The 27,985-nt window shown below is 52.8% G+C and overlaps 3 protein-coding genes across 8 annotated transcripts in view; 2 read left to right on the top strand and 1 right to left on the bottom strand.

The window, feature by feature from the left end:
* On the top strand, positions 1-16,290 carry PTCD1 (pentatricopeptide repeat domain 1). 4 transcript variants are annotated; one of them, XM_019930646.3, is made up of 11 exons: positions 1-131; positions 257-358; positions 2,328-2,829; positions 4,481-4,621; positions 6,125-6,343; positions 7,121-7,222; positions 9,064-9,765; positions 10,690-10,806; positions 11,506-11,688; positions 13,404-13,578; positions 14,832-16,290. In XM_019930646.3, the coding sequence occupies exons 3-11, from the start codon at positions 2,350-2,352 to the stop codon at positions 14,933-14,935; spliced, it is 2,223 nt and encodes a 740-aa protein (XP_019786205.1). In that variant the 5' UTR covers positions 1-131; positions 257-358; positions 2,328-2,349; the 3' UTR covers positions 14,936-16,290. The 4 variants fall into 4 exon arrangements, with proteins under 4 accessions (XP_019786205.1, XP_033696565.1, XP_019786207.1 ...); XM_033840674.2 differs by having other exon boundaries at positions 13,404-13,582; positions 14,839-16,290; XM_019930648.3 differs by having other exon boundaries at positions 13,404-13,582.
* On the bottom strand, positions 14,015-23,758 carry BUD31 (BUD31 homolog). Its single transcript, XM_019930661.3, has 6 exons — positions 23,606-23,758; positions 22,442-22,571; positions 21,893-22,015; positions 16,829-16,951; positions 15,760-15,926; positions 14,015-14,256 (listed from the first exon to the last, which is right to left on the bottom strand). The coding sequence occupies exons 3-6, from the start codon at positions 21,984-21,986 to the stop codon at positions 14,206-14,208; spliced, it is 435 nt and encodes a 144-aa protein (XP_019786220.1). The 5' UTR covers positions 21,987-22,015; positions 22,442-22,571; positions 23,606-23,758; the 3' UTR covers positions 14,015-14,205.
* A 183-nt stretch (positions 23,759-23,941) lies between these two features.
* Positions 23,942-27,985, top strand: part of PDAP1 (PDGFA associated protein 1) — a 30,175-nt gene continuing 26,131 nt past the window's right edge. The window contains exons 1-2 of one of the 3 annotated variants that reach the window (XM_033840678.2): positions 23,942-24,078; positions 27,521-27,612. In XM_033840678.2, coding sequence (XP_033696569.1) covers positions 24,066-24,078; positions 27,521-27,612 — 105 coding nt within the window. In that variant the 5' untranslated portion in view covers positions 23,942-24,065. The remainder of the gene's footprint in view (positions 24,079-27,520; positions 27,613-27,985) is intronic. The other 2 variants (XM_033840680.2, XM_033840679.2) reach the window with 2 other exon arrangements.

The following is a 27,985-nucleotide window of genomic DNA, read 5'->3' as shown; positions in this document are numbered from 1 at the left end:
GCCCGGCTAGCAGCTCGCCGAACGCCCACCTGAAACCATGCGCGCCGGGAGTTAGCGACGCGGACTGCGCCTGCGCAAGGTCGTCCGGACCGCGGAGACGGGTTCGCGGCGCCGCGGCGACGAGACTAGGGGTGACGCGGGGTCGGGACTGGGGGTGACGCGAGGCGGGGCGGGGGTGCCGTGGGCTTGGCGGCCGAGGTGGGGCCGCGTTCACTGGGTCGGACCCTTGGAGTGAGTTCCTGTTTGACCCTCACAGGGGCCCGGGCTCCGGACGAAGACTGACCAGAGGGGCAGCGAGGGTGACAGCCAGAGTCGGAGCCGGGGGCGTCCGCTGAGGAGACCGAGGCTCTAAAGGGAGGTGTGGAGAGGGGGCGGGTCGGCCTGAGGGTCCCGGGGAGCGTCTGGGGAGAGTCTGGTCCCCCAAGGGAGGACGGCGGCCCCGTGTCTCTAATTCAGGGGTTAGTAACTCGGGCGGGTTGACGAACTTGAGGAGGAAGGAATTACTCCTTTATTGTCTCAGTGTAAAATTTAGCAAGTCCTTCGGTGACTGACCGAGTGGCGTTCGCTCTGTCCAAAACGAAGTCGCGATTGCAAATGGGGATGAGTGTAAATGATGGTTGGAGACAGAGTATCTGCAACAAACTCCTCTCCAGTTGTCGCTGCTTGGACATGACGATAGGACTTGTTATTTAATGCTGGAAAAAGAAGCATCTATACTAATAGAGCATAAGTTTGTTTTAAAGACATTTTGGTACCTATATCAATATCAGTAATTAAAGTTCTCTGTATTTTGATTAACATGTGTAACCCCTTTATTTAATGTGGTCACTTGAACATTTAAAATTACATACGGGCTCGCATTACGTTTCTCTTGGAGCTTCACCAGGTGCAGAATGGTAAAGGCCCTCTGCACTGGTGTCACTAGGGTGCTGGTCAAGAGAAGCTGTTTGATACTATTCATGGACTTGGGTTCAAAGCCAGCCAGTTCCAGAGCTAGTGGATCTCGCCCACCACACTGCTGCAGGGCCCCCAGCAAGTCAGTCCCCTCCCTGGGCCACAGATATTAATTTGTCCAACCTGCTCTCCCCTCTGAGGTCTTTCCACCTTCTAATATAACCAGACCTTAAAACGTGTTCATGCTCGTTATTCTGATCTTTTTTTTATTTGGGGAGCTTTCTTCTCCTTTGAATGAGTTTAAGTATTCATCTGTTTGGGGGGAAAACTTTTTGTCAACTGACAGAGTCCTTGAATTGGGCCAAAAGTTCTCAGAGTAGATAAAAACTTCCCCAAATTGTTTCTTAAGTAACTAAAACTATTCATATTCTCCCATCAAAATAAGTGCATGGCTCTGTTCATAGGGGGTATTCTGATATTTTTTTATTAAAGAGTTTCAAATATGTAGACCAGGATCTCTAGCCTAACTGTGCAATAGAAGTATAGTGTGAGCACGTACGTAATTTAGAATTTTTAAGTAGCCGCATTAAAGTTTAAAGATTGTGAAATCAGTCTCAAATTTTCTTTAGCCCAGTATATCGAAAATATTATCATTTCAACATGTAAAAAAATGTGTAGTTTACCTTCTTTTTTTGTACAAAGTCTTTGAAATCTGGTGTATAATTTACCTTTAAAGCATATCTGCATTTAGTCTAGCCACATTTCAAGTGTCAATAATCACATTGGACAGCACAGCTGAAGCCCATTTGCCCATGAATTTTGCAGAAGAGAAATGTTTAAGTTAACTTCCCTGTGCAGAGGCCCAGAAAGCCAGTGTTTTTTCCTAATAAATGATAATGCTATAATTTTTTGAACACCTATTAAACCCCAGGCATTATGATAAAAACATCTCATTTAATCCTTATGGCCTTGTGGTAAGGTGAGTGTGTCTTGCAGCTGAAGGAATTGAGGTCCAAGAAGGTCAAGTAATGGGCCCAGTTACTCAGCTCTGGCCAGGGCTCAAAGTGAGCTCTGACTTGAGTGCCCAGTCACTTAGGTCGTGGCTCAGTGATACAGATCAATAGTTTAGGTGTATCGAGTGCTCACCATGCTGCACCTGAACGCTGGTATCTGAGATTGAATCATTGCTACGGTGCTGTGTGGGTGATGTTATAGTTAACCCCAGTTTATAGCCGAGGAGACAGGCCAGAGCAGTGAGTGCCCAGGGACTCAAGGATAGTTGTTTGGTGGAGCTGAAATCTGAACCTAACCCTAACGCTAGGCCTACTTTCTAACCTCAGGGCTTGTGCTTGTGCCCACCTTCTTGGTCTTCTTTCTGCCTTTTGTGACTATGAACTCGCGTTGACTTTCACTATTTTGCTGACCTATGCCAGGCCCTGGAGGGGAACACCAGAGATGGACCTCGTGAGACTCTCGCGGCTCTTCTACGGCCCCTGCCCCATGGGATTGGCCATCCTGCACCACCTTGACCCCTTCAGAGCCAGGTGGGCCGGAGGCAGGGAGGGGCCCATGTGGCCGAGGGCCGCAGGGCTGATTCGGCTAGCGCCAGCAGCCTTCAACAGCTCCCTCTCTCGGCTGTCCCTCGGCCCGCGGAGCCAGAAGAACACAGGCAGCCTGAGCTCTGACCCAGGCCAGCCCAGCCCCACGGCCACGCAGGAGGAAGGGGAGGAGGAGAGCTTTGGGACCCTTTCCGACAAATACTCCTCCCGGAGAATGTTCCACAAATCGACGGCCCAGTTGTATAACCTGCGGCTCAAGGAACAGAGTGGTGAAGAAGATGAGGAAGGGGGGCTGCAGCCAGAATCACGGCAGGGCCCAAGAAACACCCCTTGCTGGTACTTCTTTCAGTGCAAACGCCTGATCAAGGAAGGAAAGGTAGGGAACCTTTGGATTCTGCTGCTCCTGGCTCCTGCTTCCACTGTGCTGTGGTATTTTGTGATGGGCCGCCCAACCTTCCAGTCATCTCTAAAGGGTGGGATGCTGAGAGCTCCTCTCTCCTCTTTGTCTTCACTCCCCCCTCGGTGCTGCACCAGGCGACCCGCCAGCCTCCTGGCTTTCAGTGCCCCCTCCTTCATGCTGCTCCCATCTTCCTGTTACCAGCTCGGCCATCCCATGGACTCCCCATCTGTGTATTCAGCTGCCTCCTCACCATCTCCCTTATACTTACCCTCAGTGGCTGCAATTTTTGTTCCCAACTTTGATTTCCCTACGCTTTCTTCATCTCACTCAATGGTAACCCCATTATTCCATCCGCCCAGGCCACATGCCTTCAGGTCATCTCTGAGTCTTCTCTTTCTCTCACCAGCTCTAGCTTCAAAATTTCTCCCGTCCTAACTTCTCACAAGCCTACCCCGGAATGCCCAGGCCAAGCCTTCTCCTTGCCCCCCTCAGCTATAACGACACTTGTCTCTGGGCTCCCCGAGGCTCTCTCCACCTCTTTCCAGGATGTGGGCTTGCAGCATGGAGCCATCCCGTTAAAGCAGAGAGCAGATGGCCTGACTTCTCTCTCCAGCTCTCCCAGTGTATTAAGTGACACTGGGGATGTTCATTTCCTTAGGTATTGATAACGACATTCCATTTATATTTAAAAATCTCTTGGAGGTATATGTCGAAGCTTTGGTGAATGAAGTGACAGGATGTCTGAAATTTGCTTTCAAAAATTCAGTTTGGGGGCTTCCCTGGTGGCGCGGTGGTTGGGAGTCCGCCTGCCGATGCAGGGGACACGGGTTCGCGCTCCCGTCTGGGAGGATCCCACATGCTGCGGAGCGGCTGGGCCCGTGAGCCATGGCCGCTGAGCCTGCGCGTCCGGCGCCTGTGCTCTGCAACGGGAGAAGCCACAACAGAGAGAGGCCCGCGTACCGCTAAAAAAAAAAAAAAAATTCAGTTTGCAGGAGAAGTGCAGGGTATAGATGAAACAAGATTGGCCAGACGTTAATAGGCATTGTAGTTACGCTATTCTCTTTACTTTTGTGTATATTTGAGATTTCCCATAATGAAAAGTTGAGAAATGAAGAGAAGCCGGAGTCCTCACAGTAGCTTATGAAGCCTGCAAGAATTGCCACCTGCCCTCCACCCCCCTTACCTCTCCGCCCGCATCTCCCCTCCTTCACTTACTCTGCTGCAGCCTCCTCTCTGCTCCCACAGCTCCCAAGCACACTCTGGCCTCAGGGCCTTTGCACTGGCTGTTCCCTCAGAGAGCCACATGGCTCCTTCCCTCACCATCCTCAGATCTTTGTTCACCTGGGCATCTCCCCTGCCTCTCAGGGAGTTCCCCCATGGCAGTGGGGCCAGGAGCTCTCACAGGTGGTGGGAGACTGGTAGGCTTCCTTCTTGGCCACCGCGAAGGCCCGTGGCTGCAGACCATGGGCACCAAGAGGCTGGTGGCAGAGGCCCAGGGTGAGTGTTTGTCTCCTGGGCAGGCCTGAGCTTGGGCTCAGCTAGGGTCCCCCAGCCTCAGTCTCCCTCCCTCTGCTGAGGGTCTCTGAGGTCCTCCCCGTTGTGTCCTCCCCCCACCCCTCTTCCCCAGCTGGCCGAGGCCCTGGACCTGTTTGAGAGACAGATGCTGAAGGAGGAGCGACTCCAGCCCCTTGAGTGCAACTACACCGTGCTGATCGGGGGCTGCGGGCGGGCTGGCTACCTGAGGAAGGCCTTCCAGCTCTACAATGACGTGAGCATGAGCCTGGGGGCAGCAGGGGCCAGGCTCCATAGAACATGGGCTTTGGGCCCCAAAAGAGCTGGGTACAGACCCTGGATGTGTCACCTGCTAGTGCATTACCCCCTCCAGCCTCAGTTTCATCGTTCATAAAATGGAGGTGATCTCAGATAACTACGTGATGACATGGAAGGTCCTCCAGTGCCTGTCCGGGCCATGGCAGGGCCCACCGGTCCCCTTCCTTTTCCAGCTACTCCCAGTTAATTTAGTTTGTGTTCCTTTTGTCTCACTCCCATCCTCACGCTACACACAGGTGCACACATGCACCTTTTTTCCAAAGCTGATCCTTTGAAAAAGGGCTTTTATTTCTCTTGGAAGATGGTTTTACTTTATATTCGCCCACCTCTGGGGTGTGTTTGTCATTCTTAGAGCCAGGAAGCTGCTTCCCTCATGAGTCAGGAAAGAGCTGTGCCTGAGAGGACCATAGACTCTAGCAGAAGTATTCCCATCTTCTCCAGGAGCTGAGAACATCCTTTATTCCAGCAAGAATTCTTGGGAGCCCTAGTCTCGTCATTTGGGCCTGGCCCTTAGTAAGTCCTTAGGACACGCTGTGGAATATGTGAACACATACAGAGCATCTGCCCTTCCTTGAAGTTGGGATCACCGTCTTCCTTTTTCAGATGAGGAAACTGAGGCCTGGAGGGATGAAGTGCCATGTCTAAGGTTACCTCTCTCTCTCTCGAGTGCTGGATTTGGGAGTGGAGCCCAAAATGGCCTGAGAACAGGGTTCTGTACACTCTGCAAAAGCTGGTCACCTACCCTCGGTCAGGTTGCCCTTCTCTGGGAAATAGCGAGTGCTTGGCTTTACCAGGAGTTTCTCAAACTCCGTCACCTGGAGGGCTTAATAAGCCCAGTGTCAGTCTGGGGTTTGTGACTCAGCGGGGGTGGGGTGGGGGACTATGACATGTGCTGCAGAGACGAGCTCCTGGCTGCTGCTGCTCCCAGGGCCTCTCTCCCATGATGCTCTCCCTCATAACAGCCTTTCGAGGTGACCGTATCACCCCCATTTTTCCATTGACGAGCTAACTTATGACCCCCTCAGGTAGTAAACGTTGGAGCTGGGGTTTGATTACCACCCTCCTCCACCCTTTCCCAGACCAGATCCACCCCATGGATCTTAACAGTCAGGGTGGCCTGGTCGGCCACAGAGCGGGAGCGTTGGGGAGACCCTGCTGCAAAAGCACCCCAGGCCCAGGGTGGACTGCTGAGCACCATGGGGAGGATGGTTTCTTGTTTGGAGCATCTGCGGTGCGGGGTCAGTTCCCAGAGCCCCTCGGGCTGAGTCGAGTTCAGAGAGCCCAGCTCTGCGTGTCACTTGGCTCTGCGTTGTCACAGGCCCGGCTCCGAGGCCTGTTCAGTGTGGTAGCACAGTCTTCTCTAGCTTCCTTTCAGGGTGGCCATCGTCTGTGCGTCGGGCTGATCCCAGAGCCACTTCCAAGTTTCTCCCTGTCTCCACAGATGAAGAAGCGAGACCTGGAGCCTTCAGATGCCACCTACACAGCCCTGTTCAACGTCTGCGCTGAGTCCCCCTGGAAGGACTCTGCTCTGCAGAGTGCCTTGAAGTTACGGCAGCAGCTTCAGGCCAGAAACTTCCAGCTCAACTTGAAAACGTACCACTCCCTGCTGAAGATGGCCGCCATGTGCGCAGACCTCAGGATGTGCCTCGATGTGTTTAAGGTGGGACATCCCTTCCTTCCTGCTCCCCATTCGGGGCCAGTCCCACATGGCAGGGTGTGAGGCTGTGTTGTCTGTGTTCCTCATGAAGGAAGGTTCAGGGGCCAATGAGACAAGCCCCGTACTGGGCTCTGGGGTTCACAGGTGAATCCCATGAGACCCTGTTATCAGAGGCCTGGGTCTGGCAGACAGAGGAGCCCCCAGCCCTGTGAAGGCGGTGGTTCGTGTGCTTTGCCGTGTGCAGTCCCGCTGGATGGGACTCCGTGGTGCCGTACCAGAGGGTGGGCTTCATGGTGCTGAAGATGAGCCAGTGCTCACTGAGGGGTCGTTCCAAAGGTCCTATAAGGCAAGTCCTGTGCCCTCACTTCATAGATGAGGAAACTGAGACCAGGGAGCATAATGCCTTGCCCACACTCCCACAGCGAGCCAGTGGTGAAGCTGGGATTTGAAACCAGCTCTGTGCAATGCCAAAGCCTCATGTACAGGGGTTAAAAGTGGCTGCTGGGGTGGCCTTTGCAGAGAGGCTGCAGAGAAGTGACCGGAGCAGAGCCAGGAAGAGAGGCCTGGGAAGGAGAGGAGGAGGGGGTGCAGGCAGCAGTTAGCTCTGCCCAGCAGCTGGTACTGAGCTGGCCCAGAGCCAGAGTCAGGCCCCACCTCTTCCGGAGGCACAGCCCTGAGCCTGACCTGGGGTGTCTGCCCTTAGCCAGCCCCATCGGGCCTGGGCCTTGGCCTTGGCTCTTCTGCAGATTCTCATCTGGCCCTCTTTGTTCCCTCCCCCAGGAAATCATCCAGAAAGGACATGCGGTCACAGAGGAGACCTTCAGTTACCTGCTCATGGGCTGCATCCAGGACAAGAAAACGGGTTTCCGATATGCCCTGCAGGTCTGTCCCGCCTGGCTCTGCGTCCTTTCTCTCCTGTTGCCCTGCTCGCTCCCCCTCCGTGTGCCTGTGTTGGGTGCAAGTGATGATCCTGTGGGCGTTACTTGAGCACTTGCTCCTGCCCTGTGCTGGGTGTTTTTATATTTGTGATCTTTTGGCCTTCCCAGAGCACGCTGCTCCCTGCGTTTTACAGATGGCAGGGAGGGAGGGCACGCGGAGGAGGCGTGGCTGCTGCTCCAGTCGGGACACAGCCAGCCCACACTCTCCCACTCCGCTTGGTGGCTCTCTGTGCAGCCGGCCCAGACCCGCTGAGCTTACGGTCCCTGAAGGTTGTCCGACCCATCCCCAACTCAGCGTCTCTGCGTGTGGGACCCAGGAGTCAGCATTCAGTCCTGAGAGAGCCTCACGGACATTAAAGTTGAGACACGCTGCTCTAATCCCATCGCAGCGCCCCCCTTATCAAGTGCGGAGGCAGCATTAGCACTGGTACCACAGCTGCCTCCTCAGCTCCTCAGGGGTGGGAAGGACCTGGAGTTCACCAAAAGCTCTAACTTCAGGTGTGGCCCACAGACCAGCAGCCTCAGGCTCACCTGGGGCTTGTCAGAAATGGGGGGTCTCAGCCCCACACAGGCCTCATGCAGCCAGATCGGCATTTCAGCAAGATCCCCAGGGGGATGGTCTGCACAGAGTTTGAGCCCCAGTGATCTGGGGCAGCCCTGGACCACGTGCCTCCCCTCTGCAAACCCCCTGGAAACAGTGGCTGCCGGCCATCCCCTGGCTGCTTTATAGACAGGATCTGGTTCCTCCCTCTCTTTGGCCTTGATCTGTTCTAGTGAGAAATAGTCTATCACGCTAGCAGCTGGTTTGTGTCATGCACTTGTTAAACTGCTCAAGCTGGGTACCATAGCCCCGTTTTAGAGACGACGAGGCTGAGGCTCCCGGAGGTTGAGTAACTTGCCCAAGGTCTCACAGCCACTAAGAAGCAGAGCTGTGATTTGAATCAAGAATCCCTCCTGCCACGGGATAGCATCTGCGTCCCTGATAAACCTCAGTTCTGTCAGTGTTCCCCATGGAGGTGGCTTCCCAGACCCTTGCCCTCCTCAGGACCCTGTCTGGTGGGCAGTAGCCATTTTGCATGTGGCACCCACCTGGGCCTGGCCGGCCCTGACTCGTAGGCACACTTGATGTGAGCTCCTGGCCGCTGCACGTGGCCTCCCAGTGAGCCTGCGGACAGGAGCCAGCAAGACCATGAGCCTCGTGGGGCATCTCGTGGCATCTTGGTTGGTGTCAGAGTGACCGCACGTGGTCAGACTGCCCCCTTGAGAACTCACAAGTGTGCTAGACTCCTCGCTGAGGGGTGAAAATGACCTCAGCTTGAAGGGAGACAGGCCTGCCCGGGCCCACAGCTTGTGAGGTGCTCTTCCTGGCTGAGGCCCCCCTCCGCCCGCGCCCGCTCCGTGCTCTTGAGGCAGCTGAGGACGCCGCGTGGGGCAGGGCACACGGCAGGCGCTCAGGAAGGGCAGCTGCGTCCAGTCCTTCAGTCAGCCTGGACTCCTCCAGCACCGAACCTCTCCAGCTGTCCCTCCCCAGGGGAGTGGGAGGAGGGCCTGGGAGAGCTGGAGAGATGGACGTGCGACACGGTTTTGGGGTGAGCCAGAGGAGAGGAGAAGCGGCGCCCCGTGGAAGCTCCCAGGCTCTGGGGTTCTCAGTGGCCCAGAGCCTGGCGTCTTTCCCGTGTCCCCCCTGCCCCCACGTTTGCAGACTGGTTGCTGCCTTGCGCTGCCTGCTCTGCTGGGGGCTCTTCGGAGCGGGAGCTGGGGGTGAGGCCTGTCTCTCCTTGGCAGGTGTGGAGGCAGATGCTGAGCCTGGGGCTCCAGCCGAGCCGGCACGGCTACAACCTGCTGTTGGGGGCAGCTCGGGACTGCGGCCTGGGGGACCCGGAGGTGGCCTCAGCGGTGCTTCTGAGGCCCAGGGAGGAGATGGTCCTGCTCCAGCCCCCGGCAGGTGGGCGGCAGGCAAGGAGGAGAGACGGGGTCGGGGCGGACGATAGCCTGTCAGCCAGGCTGCACGTGGAGGCCCTGGAGAGGCAGCTGTTTCTAGAACCTTCTCAGGCACTTGAGGGGCCTCTGGAGCCTCAGGAGGCTGGAGCCCGCGGCAAGGCCCAGCCTGGGGTGGAAACCAAGGTGGAGCCTGACCACGCTGTGGCCCCTGCGGCCCCGGTGCCGCCTCCCTGGGGGCTGGAGACCAACCTCCTGACCCCCGGGGCGGTCTCCTCGGCTGTGGTCTCCTTTGGGACCGTGACCACTCCAGCCGACAGGCTGGCCTTGATGGGGGGCCTTGAGGGCTTCCTGGGAAAGATGGCGGAGCATGGGCTTCGGCCCGACATCAAAACCCTCACGCTGTTGGCGGAGGTGGTGGAGCCCGGCACTTCCGCAGAGTCCTCGCTACTCACTATCTTGGACGCGCAGCAAGTGGAGGCCGACCTGACCTTCTTCAACACGCTGATGAGGAGGAAGAGCAAGCTGGGCGACCTGGAGGGGGCGAAGGTGAGGGGCGCAGGGGAGGCACAGGGCTCCCGGCTGGGCCCCTCTCCTTCCCCCTCAGACCCTCCCCTGCCAGGTGTGTCAGCAGTTCCTGTGAGAGGGACGCAGACTGTCCGGAGCTCCTGGGAATCAGGTGGTGAACCAGCCATACTCCCCGCCCTCCCAGAGGGGCCACCCTTCAGCCCCGCCCCAGCCTCATGGACTTCCTCACACTTACTGTGCTTCATTCTGTTCTGAGAGCTTCACATCCACTCGTTTCTTTACTGACCACAGCAGGAGGCTCCACTGGCCTGTGGCTTTCCTCGTCTCACAGATGGCGACGTTGGGGCCCTCACGGGATTTTTGTCCATTCGTACAACGTATTTCTGTGTGATGCCCCTTTTGCCAGAAGCTCTGACCTGGGCTCTCCTGAGAGCTGACAGAGGCAGCCTCTGCCTTCAGGCCCTCAGAGCAGAGCACAGCTTTCTCTAGAGCCCCTCCCTGGGCCCCGCCCTGACCCAGCCATGTTGAGCGGGCACCCTCTTCCTCATCTCCTGCCCGGGGGCTCCCTCGGCCCTCACTTCCCATGCTGTTGTCGGCTTTGTCTCCTGCCCTGGACCACAGGACCGCCATCCCCTGAGGCCCCTGGTGCTCGATGGACATCGAAGGCAGGGATGGATGGTGGCCGGGAGAGGAGCAGAGGGGGCAGGAACATGAAGGGCATTCGAAGAAGGGATGACCTGCTACAGACAGGCGGGCTGGAAGGCAGGGAGGACTCGCAGAGCAGCTGAATCCTGGGGAGCTGGGCCAAGGCCGGTGCCCAGTGTGGTCAGCAGAGGGAGCCACGAGGCCTCAGAGCAGAGCCGTGCCCTGGCGCCTCCAGCAGAGAAGGCTCTTGCCAGGGCTGCTGGGCTACAGCTTACGGTGATGCCACATCTGTCCCCACAGGCACTGCTGCCAGTCCTGGCAAAGAGGGGAATCGTCCCTAACCTGCAGACATTCTGCAGCCTGGCCATCGGGTGCCACAGGCCAGGGGATGGCCTGCAGCTGCTTGCAGACATGAGGGTGAGCGGGCCCGGGCCCAGGCAGGCCCCGTGGTGCTGAAGAAGAAAGCTGGGGTGTGGGGGGGGTGAGGGGGCCCTCCCGAACCGTCCAGGCCTCTGCCCTCAGGGTAAGCTGTTGGGGGCGGGGCAGGGAGAGTGGGGTCTCTCTAGCTGCAGTGTGGAACGGTCAGTGGCCCAATTTGGGAGACAGGAAACCCTGGTGAGGCGCTGCAGGAATGGGCGTTGAGGGCCAGGGGTGTTATGATTGCCAAGGTGGTGGCCGCGGGGTGAGATTGAGGGGTGGGGCAGGTCTTGGCCCCAACCCTCTAGAGGGATGGAGGCCATGATGGGAGCAGGGAGCGTACCAGAATTCTCAAGGGACAGGGGTGCAGTGAACCACGGGAGGTGGTCTCCTGCCCTGATGTGGTTTACTGCCTGAGCCTGTTGATCTCTGAGAACAACCCTCTACTTGCGTCTAGGTTCTTCAGGGCTGAGAGGGCGGGGTCCTGAGTCACCTGGGATGGACCCACAGAGCGGGGGACGTGGAGCGGGGCATACAGCCCGTTGTTGCCGTGAGGTCCTGCCCTTCTCGTCCCTGGTGGCTGGTCTGCAGAGCAGGCCTGACTGGCAGGGTAGCTCCCCAAGCCTGACGTGCCACCAGTGGCCTCTCTGTCCCAGCCACCACCATCATCTTGCTGATGGTGTGTCTGTGATGTTCCAGAAATCCCAGATGACCCCCAGCGCCCACATCTACAGCACTCTCATCAACGCAGCCGTCAAGAAGCTGGACTACGCCTATCTCATCGACATCTTGAAGGACATGAGGCGGAACAGGGTCCCGGTGAATGAAGTGGTCATCCGCCAGCTGGAGTTCGCAGCCCAGTACCCACCCACCTTCGACCGGGTAAGTGCACCAAGCTCTAACATGCCCGTCGTCTCCCTAACCAGCGCCACCCACACCCCGCCTGGTTCTGACCTGCTGGGATTGGCATCCTTTTGCTTTAAACTGTCGGTGGCTTCCCTTGGGGAAAATGCCAAACTCCTCAGACTGCGGCCTGCGAGCCTCTGTTCACGTGGCTCATTTCATCTTAGGCCACTCCTCCCTCGGTTCACCGTCAGTCCCACGGCCTCTTCCCTGCCTCGGGGGTTTTTGTATTCCATCTTGAGTAGGCTGCCCTGCTTTTCACATGGCTGTGGTTCCTTCTCATCTGGTAGGTGTCGGCTCAGATGGCTCTTTCTCAGAGGTGCCCTGCTGGCGGCCCCCATACGAGCACTATTCCTTTTCACCATGTTTCACAGTTGGTAATTACATGCACACGTGTGTGACTCTTCCCTTGAAGAGATTGTAAAAGCCCCTAGAGGTGGAGACTGTCTGCTTTGCTCACCTGGGTCCCTGGTGCCTGCCTGTCATCTGGCGCCCAGCATAGATTGTTGTTTGTCGAGTGAATGGGGACGGCAGGAGGGCAGCGATAGAATCTGATTTGTAATGGCCACTTCTCTCCTTGCTGTTCTGAGGATATCAGGCTCCGGGGCTTTGGTTTTTAGGTCCGCTGAGTCAGACCCTATGCTGAGCACCTCCAGAGCAGCTGTGGCCTGACTGGGAGGGAGACAAGTCGGCCAGGACACACCAAGCCAGGGGACGTGGGGTCAGGGACGGCTGTGCAGGGGGGATGCTTGAAGGCTTAATAAGAGCTAGTGAGACAGCAGTGGAGAGTATGCTGGAGGGCATAGCTGGGCATCTTTGAACAGCTGATTGTTAGTCTTATCTTACGGATGCCTCAGAGTTCTTTAAATATTCTGGACACTAGTCTTTTGTTGGTTTCGTGTTGCAAGAATCTTCCGGTTGGGGGGTTGTCTCTTCACTGTGTAGGGCCCACTAGGGGTCTTCTCAGGTTCAATCAACAGTCACCAAACTACCAGAAGCCTAAAGCTTATTGTATTCAGTCATACATTCATGCTCCCTTATGGTGGACTTATTTCTATTTGTGATCATCAGGTTTTTGCTTCACGTACTTTCAGGCTCTATTAGGTACAAGTTTAGAATTGTTAAACCTTTTGAATCAACCCTTTTATCATCATGTAGTAACGGTTTTTATCTCATACGTTTTGTCTGTTTTTCCTCTGGTCTCCTCTGTGTTCCTCTACCAGCTTTCTCTTGGTGTCTGCCTGGCATGTCTTGTTTCCTTTCCTTCTTCCCTCCTCTCCTGAGACCTCTGCAGCAGTGCTGAGATGACAGTCAGAGGGAGGCAATGCCTGTGCCGAGCGGGAGGCGCTCAGCAGGCTGTGGAGGCACAGCTGGTGGCGCCCAGCGGTTCTAGCTGTGCAGGGCTGGGGTGCCATGCCTGGGTATATAGGAGCACAGCAGCAAAGACTCAGGAAGGATTGTTAGCAGATGAGAGAGAATCTGGGTCTGCCCCATGGTACAACTTTGTTTCTTTACTGTACACTACTCGGTGCTGAGCAGCTTTTCTGCCCTCTCCCTTCGACCAACTGGAAGCAAGAACAGCTTCCCTGAGCCCTGAGCCAGCTGCCATGGTTTGGGGTCAGCAGTAGGTAGTATGCAGTGAGTCTAATTGTGGCCCCTCTGAGCCTTGGAACCCCACGCTTTTCCAATTACAGTACAAAGGGAGAAACACCTACTTGGAGAAGATTGATGGTTTCCGAGCTTATTATAAGCAGTGGCTGAAAGTGATGCCAGCAGAGGAAACCCCCCACCCGTGGCAGAAGTTCCGGACCAAACCAAAGGGAGACCAGGACACCGTCACTGTGGCCGATGTGGACAGAGGCCCTGGGGGCAGGTGATGGGGAGACCCTGGGGGACCTCCAGCAGAGCTGGAACAAAGTGCATGGCCTTCACACGGCTCTGCGGGAGCCCCAAGAGTCCCTTTCATATTCAAGACACGTGAATGTGCCGTGTAGCTGCAAGCTTGAGGGAAAGGTCTGGGCCACAGTAAGAGCTGCAGCTTTTTGCAGGCATTGGTCTGAGGTGCCCAAGAAGTTCATGGCAAGTCCAAGAGCAGCTTGGGCCACCTTGGTATGTCATCTTAGGCCCTCCTCGTCTGAGAGGTTGCCACCCCCATCACTAATGAGGAAAGTAAGTGCTCAGGGTCACACAGCACCTGTGAGGTGGAGTTAGGATCACGCCTTAAGGGAGACTGGTCTCCAGGGCTTGGCGCTGTCCCACTGGGTTCCACAGACTGCTGGCTCTGAAAGAAGGCAGGCAGGACCCAAAAGGTTTACTAGTTTTATTTCTACAAATCACAGCTGATGAACACCAAAGCCTTCACATGTAGAGACCATGCTCCTACTCGGGCCTGGGGAACTGCTCTGAGGAAGAGCTGCTCCCAGGAAAGGGTGGCGTGACAGGCAGAAACCTGCGCAGTCCAGAGTCCAGGGCGGAGAGGGGTCGGGGCCGATGGCCTCAGCCAGAGCAGCCCCGGCAGCCGCAGTGCGTGCACTCGATGATCCGGCCCTGCAAACAGAAGACAGCTGAGACCCCATGCCCCTGCCACGGGCCACACGCCCACACGCAGGAATCCTCCTGTGGGAAGGGTGGCCACGGGACATCCACTCCCCATAGGACACTCCTCAGAAACCCTCTGCGACAGTGCTGGATGGGGAAAATTCGGTTCCCTCGTGAACATGGAAACAGCTGCTGTTGACACTGCAGTTACTTCTCTATGTGGATTTAATTTATGCAAATTCAGTGTACACACTTGCTCCCAAAAAAGGAAAAAAAAAAATCTGTGTAAATGATTCTTGTTATTATGCGAAGCACGCAGGACACACCCTACAGTGAGCTGGGGGTGGGTCTGCTACCGCTCAGGGGGCTCAGCGCCAGAGGCCTCAGGGCCGCCTCTGGGCTGGGGAACTTTCCACTGTGGGCTCGGGAAGAAGAAGAGTGTGTACTTGAATCTGTGTGGCAGCGGAACAGTCTTGTCCCCCAGGCCAGATGTGGCCTAGTGTCTGGCCGGCAGGGGAGCCCGCCCAGCAGACAGAAGGCCCCAGGGCAATGGTGTTTATTTTCCTTTTTCTTCTTTTTTGGAGGAGCAAGACTCTGGTCTAAGGAAACAAGATCTGATGGTGAAACCCAACTAAATCTGAAGCAGGCTCTGTTCTGGCCTCAGGTCTGGGGCAGGAGCCCCAGCTAGACATCACCGTGGAACCCTGGGGCTCTTGGAGGAGCAGGGCTTCTGCTGCTCTGCCCCCCTTCCTGCCCCCGCCAGAGACCAGCAGCAGAGCTGCCCCTCAGGAGGCAGCCCGTGCTCGCTCTCCACTGCTCCACATGCCCGTCCTTGAGCTTCCAGATGGTTCAGGGGGACAGAGCTGCCTGCTGAGCCGAAGCCCTACAAGCTGTAACTAGTGCTGCAGTGTGAAGGGACCTTGTGACGAGGGACGGTGTGAAAGAAGACATCTGGCCTGACATCCCAGCGGGGCCCATGGCGGTCAGCCGAGGGGCCACGCTCAAAGGGCGCTAACGGCCAACAGCCCAGCAACCCTTCTCTGCTTCCTGCGGCTCCACTTCAGAGGCGTATGTGTGTGGAGCCGAGCTACTGCACACCCAGCCGTGTTCCCCAGCCGCCCAGGAAGTTCTGGCAGGAGACATGGTGATGCTAACATTGAAGTGTCCCTGGGAGGAAAAGGAGGCCTGGAAAAAAGGGCGGCTGAAGGGCAAGCACTGGAGGGAAAGGGACAAGCTCCTGCCGACTGGCCGGTGGGTATCATCACCCCCATTTGGTTAAGTGAGGAAAGGAACCCAATAACTTGCCCAAAGGAGGAGGTGAGACTGGCCCCCAGATGTAAGATAATTACTGCCAAACTCCCTGGCATGGATTCCTGACCAGAGGGTCTCACTGCTGGGGGGATGGCCAACCACAAAACAGAACAACATAAAACCCCTTGTGGTCAACTAGGGCAGAATCCTGACAGTAATATCCCACCCAGTCGTCAGACATGACAGGGGTGGGGACATTACCACTTCCAACTTGCTTTTGGGGACCCGGCAAATGCAGTTCGTCCCAAAATTGGTGTCCCGTGTCTGAATGCACCGCAGGCAGCATAGGTTCTCATATCCCTGCTTTTTCCATTTTGCGATTAGGTTTTTATCTGCATAGCCTTCTTTAATACAGTATTCATACAGTTCTGTCAAAAAGATGGGGAAAGGGCATCAGACCATAGTATAACAGAGCTCCCGGGCTTCCCTGGTAGCGCAGTGGTTGAGAATCTGCCTGCTAATGCGGGGGACATGGGTTTGAGCCCTGGTCTGGGAGGATCCCACATGCTGCGGAGCAACTAGGCCCGTGAGCCACAACTACTGAGCCTGCGCATCTGGAGCCTGTGCTCCGCAACAAGAGAGGCCGCGATAGTGAGAGGCCCACGCACCACGATGAGGAGTGGCCCCCGCTTGCCACAACTAGAGATAGCCCTCACACAGAAACTAAGATCCAACACAGCAAAAATAAATTAATTAATAAACTCCTACCCCCAACATCTTAAAAAAAAAAGCCTTCTCAGATTAAAAAAAAAAACAAAGTTGCCCCCACCCCTGGCCCATTACTACCCACCCTTAAAAAGAGTATTTAGCCAGGGGCTTCCCTGGTGGCACAGTAGTTAAGAATCTGCCTGCCAGTGCAGGGGACACAGGTTCGAGCCCTGGTCCGGGAAGATCCCACATGCCGCGGAACAACTAAGCCCATGTGCCAGAACTACTGAGTCTGTGCTCTAGAGCCCGCGAGCCACAACTGCTGAAGCCCGCGCACCTAGAGCCCATTCTCCGTAACAAGAGAAACCACTGCAATGAGAAGCCCATGCACAGCAACAAAGAGTAGCCCCCGCTCGCTACAACTAGAGAAGGCCCGCGCACAGCAACGAACACCAAACGCAGCCAAAAATTAAAAAAAAAAAGTATTTAACCAATATTGGCCTGGCCCCTCTCCTTTTTTTGGTGGTAAGAAACATCATGACACTTGCTGAGGTTTCAAGAATTAAATAAATATGAAAGCTACTCAAGTTGGGAAGCGTCAAGAGAGAATTTGGCCAATTACCTCTGCTTATGGCTTTCCGCTTGTAGAAGAGGTCAAAAATATAGCGGGTTTTCTGGTGATGGATCCTAAAGATGGGCCACAGAGATTCCACTTTCCTCTTTCCCTCGTGAGGTTCTGTTTCAGCTGGAGAGAAAACACATGTGTTTGTTTTTTGGGGGATAGGGTAGTCTGCATAGGATATAGTGTTATTTTTTTAATAAGTAGGGATAAAGAATAAATCCTTTGTACCCACTAGGATGGCTATAATCAAAATGACAAGACAGTAATAAATATTGGTGAGGATGTGGAGAAATCAGAATCCTCACACACTGCTGGTGGGAATGTAACATGATGCAGCTGCTATGGAAAACAGTCTGGCAATTCCTCAGGAAGTTAAACAGAGTAACCACATGACCCAGCAATTCCACTCCTAGGTATATACCCAAGAGAACTGAAAATGCGCTTGCACACAAAAACCTGTACATGAATGTTTGTGGTAGCCAAAATGTAGAAATCACCCCAGTGTCCATCAACTGATGAATGGTTAAAATGTAATCTATCCACATGCTGGAATATTTTTCAGTTATAAAAAGTAAGAAGTACTCACACATGCCACAACATGGATGACTCTTGAACACATTATGCTCAGTGAAAGAAACCAGTCCTCACAGACCACCTATTGTATGACTTTGTCTATACAGACAGGAAGTAGATTAGTGGTTGCCTAGATCAGGGAGACACGGGGAAATGGAGAGGGAGACCCCCGCTAAAGGGGATGGGGTTTCTCTGCAGGGTGATAAATACTGTAAAACTGACTGTGGTGATGGTTGCCTAACTCTGTGAACACACTAAATGCTGCTTAACTGAATACTTTAAAAGGCTGAATTTTACAGCATATGATTTATGGCTCATTAGGGCTGTTTTTTTTTTTAAAGATGAAGCAAAAGGTAAGCCCCATGACTTAAACATTAATTGCTTTAAATTAAAAATGCCTTTTAAATTAGATAAATTAGAAAGCAAAGGTTTTAAAAAATCAAAGACAACCTCTGTTAATACCCGGGTCTCTATCCTTCCAGACCTATTTCTCCAGCATAATAATTTCTCAAGATAATTCCGGACCTTCAGATGGGCATTCTAATAATCTTTTAAGGCACCTCTAATTTCATTTCCCAACCAAAATCGTTTAGGGAAAAAAGAAAAAGACAAGCCTGAAAGTTCTTAGCATGGCGAGCCTGCAGGAAATAATGGCTCCATCAAGTCATGTAGGATCAGGTAGCAGCTTGCACCTGCCAAAAGGCAAGTCTTTCTCTTAGCGTTACAAGCTGATCTTTGTCACCTCTTCTTGGTTTTTAGGGCAGAGGAGAAAGGTGAGAAGGGTTAAGAAACCTATACCTCCATTTCTCTGACACCGAGGCTGTTCTATTACCTAGAATTTGTAATTCAGCTCAACAAACAGGATTCTGTGATCCAAGTCAAAGGCAGGTGTTGAGGACTCAGCAACACTGCGTGTCTGCTATGGGCGAGGCCATGCTCCAGGTGCCCAAGATATGGCAGTGGGCAAGACACAGAAACCACAAAGCCATGATCTGAGAGGGAAGCAGATCAGCCCCTGGTGGTTAAGTGGTAACGGCCACAGAAAAGAAGGGAACAAGGAAGGGGATGGCGAGCAGGGAAAGAGGGGGACTGCCACTTCATACTAGTCATCAAAGGAGACATCCGCTCAGAGACCTTAAGAAACAAGACGTGCAAGGTGGGCTGGGGGGGTGGGCAAAACGGGTGAAGGTGGTCAAAGGGTACAAACTTCCAGTTATAAATAAGTCCTGGGGAATCTATAGCATGGTGACTATAAAGTTAATGATACTGTATTGTATATTTGAAAGTTGCTATGAAAGTAGATCTTAAAAGTTCTTATAAGAAAACTATGTGAGGTGATGAGTGTTCACGAAACTTGTAATAATTTCACAATATAGTCATATATAAAATCATGTTGTACACCTAAAACAATACATTGTATGTCAATTATATCTCAATTTTTAAAAAAAGAGAAGAGGGGCAAACGTGTACAAGGCAGAGCCAACACCAATGTAAAGGCCCTGAGGTGGGACTGTAACTGGGAGTCAAGGGACAGCAGTGTGGCTGGGGGCTTGGTGGGCTGGGGGAGGTGGGGGGTGAGGGACGGAGTTCAAGGGGTGTGGAGAGAGTGTGCTTGACCTGGAAGGCCACAGAAGGACTTGATTTTGCTCTGGTGGGGGAATGAACCACCGCAGGGTCCTGAGCAGATGATGATGTGATCTGATGTACAACCTAAAGCCCTCACCCTGGCGGCCCCGTGGAGAAGACTGCAGGGCAAGCAGAAGCAGGAGGCTGCTGCAGGCACCCAGGTGACAGGTGAGGGTAGCCTGGACCAGGTGGTGGGGTGGAGGGGCTAAAAGGAGACAGATTTTAGATTCGTGAATTCTCTAAGGTTTCAATAAGGATAACTTCAAACATACACAAAAGAAAACAGTATACTGAACTCCCAAGTACCTTCCACCCAGCTTCAACAATTAACATTCAGCTATTTGTATTTTATCTGGTTCTCCCTACTTTTAGGAGTTGGGGGAACTGGAGTATTTTAAAATGAAACTTCTAGTGTTGAGTCAAGGCTGGAGAAGACATTTGTTCACCGGAGTCGAGAGTGTTTCGGAAAGCCACGTGACTAGATGGGATGACTGAGGGAAGGGGGGGTGGGGGCCATGGAGCTCCTCAGGCTGCCATCCTGGACGTGGAACCTTCCTGTGCTTTTGAGTCATCTCTCAACATTTTAATTGTAGCATCACCCACATTTTAAAAATTTCTTTTTGGACCCATTTTCACAAGCTCATGTGAACATTCTTGGATATCATTTTGTACAGGTTCGCACACACAGTAGAAGGCAGCTTTCAGTGGGCGATGTGGAGTCCTGCCACTAGGAGGGTATGAAAAGAGGCTAGGGGTAGGAGACACTGTGGCACAGACGAGACTTAGGTTTCTGCCTCTTTGCTAATGCCCCAAACTGTCTATTAACTTCAAATTTCAATTAGTTTAAAGTACTTGTAAAAGCAAAGTTATTTATAAGTCCTGGTTACAGTCCATGGAGATAGCGCCTTTATTTCTCAGTCACCCATAAAAACCCCTGCCACACATAACTTCCCCCATCTCTGCCCCATAGTCCCTATAATCAGGCTCTTTTTGTTTGGGGACTTACAGGGCAACAGTGGCTATACAAAAACTTGAGTAGCAAGCTAAGAAACATACAAAGAGCTGGGCAGTTGTGCTGGCTAGGAAATAACAGGGACAAACTAGGAGAAAACAGGAATTTTCCTTCCTAAGGTAAGAGGACCAACTGCTTCAATAAGTGTGAGTTGTCCTGTAAATGGCCCTCAGATCAGAAGGACAGGCCTGGCAATGCCACTGGCTTTGGGCCTTTGTGGGCCCAAGGCTCCTCCATGGCCTAGGAGTGCGGCCGCAGATCCCACAGGCAAAACTTGTGCGGAAGGCTACAAACTGGAGGCTGGCAGCCTCCACCAGCCTGAAGGCTGGCTTTGTTTGGCTCCTCCCACAGACACTTTTTTTTTTAAGTTTGAATTTTAAATTAGAAGACTTCACACAGAAAAGCTGAATTTCTGCTTATCTTGGAAAAAGAAAAACACTCAGCAAATCTGGCAAAGCTGAGGCTGCATCCCACATGGTAAATGGCCCTGGGTGAGTAGCAGTTTCTCCCCATCCCCAGAGCTCCCTATTGTTCCCAACACTAAAGCCAGCTCTGGTACCACCTGCCATCCACTCTGTTTTCTTTATAGTGGAAGCGAGAGCAACATGAAACTAGGTCTTAAAATCTGTGTATCAAAAATGGGAAAGCAGAGAAGAACTATATGCTTAAATAAAAACAAGAGAAGGAATACTTCTTTTGACGGTAAAGAATATCACATACATCTAAATGCTCTCCCTCCAAAAAGTCACCCCTTAAAAAGAGGAAGTAGGTTTATTTGCAAGGACTCACAAAAATCTCTTCTATTACAGCAATCTCTAAGTTCCTTTATGTTGAATAAAGATCTGTTTGGGGAAGAAATCTCTCAGCCCAAAATGACCTGATTACTGCAAGTTCTGGGTATTTAATAGAAGTTACCTGATACAGTCAGCTTCGAAGGAAGCAAAGTAACTTAACACTCACTTACTACTTATTGCTAGAGGTATGGCTTCATAATAACAAAGGTTAGATTAATTAGCAAAAACCTTAAAAAAAAAAAAAAAAGATTGCTTTAAAAAGCAATTCAGGGACTTCCCTGGTGGCGCAGTGGTTGAGAGTCTGCCTGCCGATGCGGGGGACCGGGTTTGTGCCCTGGTCCGGGAGGATCCCACATGCCGCGGAGCGGCTGGGCCTGTGGGCCATGGCCGCTGAGCCTGCGCGTCCGGAAGCCTGTGTTCCGCAACGGGAGAGGCCACAGCAGTGAGAGGCCCGCGTACCACAAAAAAAAAAAAAAAGCAATTCAGTAAGTGGTTATACTGTGATAGGGCCAACAGATGCTTGTGGCTTCAGATAAAATTTCCCAAAACTGCACACTACACTGACTCACAAAGTGCAGGATCACACAACATTTAGAGGGAAGTGAAGATGGTGCATTCTGGAAAACTGGTAGATGATGCAAAAACAAAGTGATGATGAAAACAGAGACTCATAAGAAAAATCCAAATAAAAATGTTTCAGAAAATTTGGAAGTGAAAAAGAACAGGATTTCCCAAGTAAATATATTTTGTATGATTTTAAATATACCTCTAACCAACACAGCAAATAATTATAGGTAGACTACTTGATCTATACTCCCTAAAGCTCTTATATTCAAAAACATTTTTGAGGACCTTTTCATTTGTATCATCTTACTTTCTGGCATTTATAGTATTCCTATCAGTTAATAAGCAAACAAAACATGTCAGTGTCAGGAGGCCACAGTGGTACAGCCTGTCTCTTCTCATTTATCCTTGCATTTATTTATGCCTGGCCCCTTGAAGCATGTAAGCCTGTGACCCTTGGACACAGCCTACTCAGACAGGAACTCCTAGACTCACCTTCTCTCATCTTTTGATCTAATTCATCCAATGTTGGCTCGATCAACTCCCAGCCATCTGGGGGAGCTTTCCGGCTTCTTTTGACTTTAGGCATTTTTTCCCCAGAAGATAATCTGCAAGGATCTGTGGGGAAAAAAATTAAAAGAATTGGTTGCTGAGCCTCAGATCCCCAAAAGACTTCACAAGCCACAACTCTGGTGCACACTCATGTCCCTAAATCTGTTTCCTCATCTGTAAAGGGGGGATAATAGAATCTACTTATGGGGCCATTGTGAAGATTAATTATAATTATATGTAACATGCCTGGCATTTAATGTGTGCTTACTAGATTTTTGCTGTTATCATTAACTGACATCAGCTATGAGCCTGTCCCTGTACTGAGAACATAGAACAAAGAATAGGACACACACTGTCCCTGAGAAGGTGATATTCTAGCAAGGAAATACAAAGTGAAAAGGGAATTACAACACAGTGTGAGGAAGACTATGGTTGGGAAAGCAAAGAAGATGAGTGTTTAAAAAGGATAAAGACAGTGTGAAACCAAAGTACCTTAGGGTCTGTTTCCCAAGAGTGTATGTAGCAGAAAGAAAGATCTCTGGTCTCTTCAGTTACAGGCTTAGGTTCTTGGCCAGCTGTGACTTTGGAGAGGTCACCTTCTCTCTCTGGTCCTCAATCTTGTCTATAAGACGAGGACAGTGTATTAGCCGGATGGCCAAAGTCTCTTAAACCCAACAAACATACTACATAAAGGAAAGTCATGTAAAGCCCAACGACAGACCAGTGCAAATCTACATAGCAAGTCATTTTTCAAACCGCATAGCATTTCCTAGGTGGCAAACAGAACTCAGGTTAATGATCTCATCTTTAAGCATAGCAGACTCCTCTCTTCCAAGTTCATTGAGTTCCTCCCCGCTGTAGGGGGCCTGACAAGTTGATGAAGCCCCGCCCCTCCCTTTCATGAATTCTCCGTAACAACCTTACAGATGAAGATCAAACTACAGGAGGTAAACTCAGGGTCGCACACAGCTGGGAACTGGAAGAGTCCGACTCTAATCGGGGGCTCCTGACTCCCAAATCAGCGGTCTTTGCACTTGTCTACCCTGCTATGAAGCTAGAGACGGATGGAATCTGGTCCCTGTCCCAACGCGCAAGGGCTGGGAGGACAAAGACACGGGAATGACCACTCTACTAAGACCCAGGGAGATTCGAGGGCCTGGCCCAGCCGGGGAGTCACAGGAGGCGTCCCAGGGGAGGTTAACAGCTAAGAAGTAACCAGATCAAGGAGAAGAGGTGCGGGGACGTATAAGAGAGGTGGTAGCGCTCGGAAGAGGCGGCGAGCGGAAAGGCGTTCGGAGGGAGGGAAGACGTTACAGCCTGGGTTGTAGGAAAGGCTCAGAGAGACGGCTGCATCTGAACGGGGCTTACGAGAACACGCAATATTTAGACAAAAAAAGTTCCAGGCGGAGAAAAAAAAGCATGGAAAATAAAGGGGGAGAAAAGCCTAGAAGCAAGGGAACCCCCCAAATCTCTCATCCCTTCGGCCGAACGAGCAAAGCGCCGCCTCCTCTCTGGAACTCACTTCGACCTCCCGGTCCAGAGGCCCGAACCCGTCCCAGTTCAGCTGTTCAGATCGCCCTTCTGAGCCAATGCAGACCTCCGATCTCTGGCCCCAGCAGTCACCAAGTTACTCGAAAACAGACGAGAAACACTCACCACGTCCTCAGTAGCCGTCGGACGCCCCTTCTCTATCGCCTGCCTCCGCTTCCCAAGTTATCCCTTCAGCATGAGGTCCTCGCGGAGCCCCGCCCCACCTAGCGCAGACATTGCGTTATCTTAGGTGTCCGCAGCTCTGCCTGTACAGAATTCCAGAGCCACTGTCGCCTTTTGCCCTCACTTCCCGGGGGGTGACTGGCAGGCTTACGCGCTTCCCCCGGAGCGGGGCTGGGGGCTCTGTTGCCCAGCAGCGCGCGTGCGAGCCTAGGCTCAGGCGGTGCGTGGGACAGTCCTGCCTCACTGAGGTACCCGGTCCTAGCGGCGCTGACGTCGGCGGCGTCGGCTGGCTGAGTGGGGACGGGGTCGGAGGGGAACTGGCCGGGCGGAAGAAGTCGAGCCCGAAGTATTTCCGGTTCCGGTGTCAGTTAGAGGCGCCGCCGCTGCAGCCGCCGGAGCCGCGATGCCTAAAGGAGGTGAGGGGCGGGCGCGTGTGGCCCGCGGGCCTCGAGGAGCAGCCCGAGTCCAGCTCCTGTTGTCCACTCAGCCCGCGGGCGCCTCGGAGGGCGGCACAGAGGGAGGACGTCTGCTCGGGCTGAGGGCCAGGCCTGGGCCTCGAAGCCCAATTGTCCCGCTGGGGAAACTGAAGAGCGTGGTGGCCTCGAGCCACTCCCTCGGGGGTCTGAGGAGACTCGGAGGCTCTGGGTCCTTGGCGATCCGGAAGGCCTATCTAGGGCGCTCTTCTCCCGGCCTGGGGGCTCTGAAGTTTCCTCCCACTTTCAGGCTCGCCGGGGACTGAGTCACCGCATTCGCGCGCCAGTGCCGGACCCGCCTGCCTCGCGCGTAAAACGTGCGTCCTCCTGGGTTCTGGGCGAGCCAGGCCTGCCTCTTGCGACCTAACTTGATGCTCTTCAGCCTGGCCGACCTAGTTTTGACTGCCCTATTCGAGCGGCTCGATGTGTGCCTTTCAGCCAGTCGCTTAACCTCCCCGAGTCTTAATTTTCTCACTTGCAGGTGGGGTTGTGATTGTACCTGCCTCACAATACTGACGCGAGGTTTTAACTAGGTAACCCATGTGGAGAGTGCATCGCGGTGCTGGATAGTCGCTAAGTGCCCAGTAATAATTAATTACTGTTAGTCGTTAGACTTTGCCAGTTCCTTGGCCAGGAGCGTAAAGGATCCATGGCTTCCCAGTACGTTGTAGACCATTCTCTATCTGCTTCCCCCTTAAGGTCAATAGTGCTCGACCCGAAGCCCAGCTGTGTCACTGTCTAACCTTATGGCCTTGAACAAGTTCTTTAACTTCTTCCAGCCTGTTTTCCCCATCTGGAAATAACCCTTAGCTTGGAGAGTTCGGTCGGGATCGTAAAACTAGAGCACTCGCCGTGCCTGGCTGGCTCCTGGCGCAGAACAGATGTTCCGTTGATATTGGTTGCTCGTGTGTTACGTTGGTTAAGATGCGTCAGCCCACAGGGTTTACAGAGCTGAATCTCTTTAAACTTAGGTCTCTATTGGTTTATTCTGTGGTAGGAAAAGCTTTGTCTTCTCTGTGTTCCCCAGTCTCCTGTTCTGCAGAAGGAAGGATACTAAGGGTACCTTCTGGCTCCAGAATTCTGGTTCTAAGAGTCCTACTTAATAGATGCTTTGAGCCAAGGTTGGAGGTTACAATTAGAAAATCCTAAATATGGATTCTTGTTTAAACGACTTGGGTTTTTGGCTTGTGAGAGCTTTATGGGCAGATAAGGTTTACATTTCTTGCTTGTGTTAATTTGCTTGAAAAGTAAAAGAGAACATGAAGGGACTTCCCTGGGTCCAGTGGCTGAGACTCTGCCCTCCCAATGCAGGGGGTCGGTTCAATCCCTGGTCAGGGAACTAGATCCCACATGCCGAAACTAAAGGCCCAGCGCGGCCAAATAAATAAATATTTTAAAAAGGGAGAGAGAGAGAGAGAGAACATGAAGATGTAAGTAACAGTATAAAATTCTCCAAGAGCCAAGGACCAACTCTTGTTTCTGTTATGAAACCTGTGAAGCTTTTTTTAAAATTTATTTTTGGCTCTGTTGGGTCTTCGTTGCTGCGCGCGGGCTTTCTCTAGTCTCAGCGAGCGGGGGCTACTCTTCGTTGCGGTGCACGGGCTTCTCATTGCAGTGGCTTCTCTTGTTGCGGAGCACGGGCTCTAGGCACGCGGGCTTCAGTAGTTGTAGCACACAGGCTCAGTAATTGTGGTGCACGGGCTTAATTGCTCCGCAGAATGTGAGATCTTCCTGGACCAGGGCTCGAACCCGTGTGCCCTGCATTGGCAGGCGGATTCTTAACCACTGCGCCACCAGGGAAGCCCCCTGTGAAGCATTTTTAAAGGCATGGAAAGCTTCTGATAAGAGTTACTGTAGACCAAGCTAAGATCATTATCGCATAGCCAAGCGTGGGGGATGAGAACCTATAGTAGTCAATTTTGAGTTGTTCCTGTTACTTAGAGTGTTAAGAGGGCAAGAAAAGATGTTGACTTTTTGGATGGCAAACTTGATCTCTCACAGTAGGACTTTGATGAACATAGACTGAGACACCCCTGGGAACCCTGGGTAGTCGTTAAAAATGAGTGGTGTGGTCTGCAGCAGCACAGTTATGGCTCTGCAGCTGCTGTTTAGGAAATCATGGGACGCCAGTATCTCTGCTACTGGCTCTGGAGTCCAGAGCAGCTCTGGCTGCCTAATTACAGATTCTCTGCTCTCAGTGAGAGAGTCACGAGATACCTGGTGGGCTGCAGCTTCCAGGAGAGGTGGAAATGGATCCAGGCCACAGCCACCCCAGCGTTCTCCAGGACCAGCTGAGGGGGTGCCACCCTTCTGTAAAACTGGCTGATGGCTTTAGCAGGGGTCAGTCTAGTGTCTTGGCTCAAGAGGGTCAGACTGTAAAACTGATTATCTGTGATGAACTTTAATTGCTAGTCACATTTTTTACTCTTAGAAGGTAGTCAGTTTTATTTTCAACTTTAGATAACTTTGTTTGCCAGTTGTGTTTCTTAGTCCAAGCACGAGAAATTTTTCCTTTCTAGGTTTTAAGTTTTCTCTTTCTACCATACATATGACTTAGGTGAACGTGAAGTATCTTATTATATTCCCTGACACCTGTAGTAAATCGCCGATGTGACCAGTGGCTTTGTTTTTTTTCCACACCAGGTGCTATATTAGAAGAGTACCAGTCATAGCAGACATTTTTGTGGTGCTTGTCCAGTGCCGGGCACTGTGCCAACATCTTTACATATGTTAACAAATCCATCTTCACAACAACCCTATGTGGTAGGGACACAGACGAAGAAGCTGAGACTCTGAGAGGTTAAGTACCTGCCCGAAGTCACAGAGCTATTAAGTGGTAGAGCTGAGATTTGAACTCAAGGATTGGACCCCAACATTTGTGCTCTTCCCCACTCTGCTTTACTCTCAAGTCTCCTTTGTCTATAAAGTGGGACCAGCCGTGATTGTGTGCCATAGGTTTAATCTGGGGATGAAATGAGCCCATAGCTACGACAGAACATTGCAAGTAAAGAGCACTGTTGTGACAGCAGGGGCGAGTGTTACATGTTCTTCATGATTGCATCTGAGTCCACTGTGTTTGGATAAAGGGACCAGGGGATTTAGCCAGTCACTCCATGTGGTGCACCCTCCCCCAGATCCTCCCCTCAGGTCTTATTTGTGGGAGCCTACATCCAGTACATGGTTTGGTACTGCATCAGGTGATTGTGTGTTTCCTTTTTTGTCCCTTTGAACACATAAGGGTACAGGTTTGGGTGGTGCTTGGTGAGGGGTACCTGAGGTTTGCAGCCTCTGCTGAGAGCACCTCAAGCAGCACACAGCCTGGGGCCCAGGGCAATCAAGGAAGCTGCTTCCCTCCCACCTTCTTAAACTGCCAATCCTTGTGCAGGGAGAAAGGGAGGCCACAAAGGCCGGGCAAGGCAGTACACAAGCCCCGAGGAGATCGACGCACAGCTCCAGGCTGAAAAGCAGAAGGCCAGGGTGAGTACGTGCCTGTCCGGGCCACTCCAGTAGCCCAGGGCGGCACCCAGCGCTTTTGGCACCCGGAGAGGCCAGGCAAGGACCACCCATTCTCAAGAAGCAGCTAACACCTGAGGTTCGATTGGAGGGGACAGGCAGCAGGTAGCAGATGGGAGTCCCAGAGCAACCGCTGAGAGTCAGGAGGAGAGCCAGCCTCTGACTGGATCAGTTAGAACTTTGTCCACTCAGCAGCGAGTGCCTTGGTGGGTCTCTGTTTGTGGTCCTGTGTTCCTGCTCCTGTTCCTCTCTCCCTCGCCCAGCTCTGCCCGTCTGCAGCTCGGGCTCTCGGCACCCCTACTTGTGTGCTCCAGCCATGCAGGACTGCTGCCAGCCC

The sequence above is a fragment of the Tursiops truncatus genome, chromosome 15, assembly GCF_011762595.2.
Source record: "Tursiops truncatus isolate mTurTru1 chromosome 15, mTurTru1.mat.Y, whole genome shotgun sequence".
Taxonomy (NCBI): domain Eukaryota; kingdom Metazoa; phylum Chordata; class Mammalia; order Artiodactyla; family Delphinidae; genus Tursiops; species Tursiops truncatus.
Note: the sequence above shows the minus strand (reverse complement) of the source record. Positions and strands in the feature narration are given on the sequence as shown.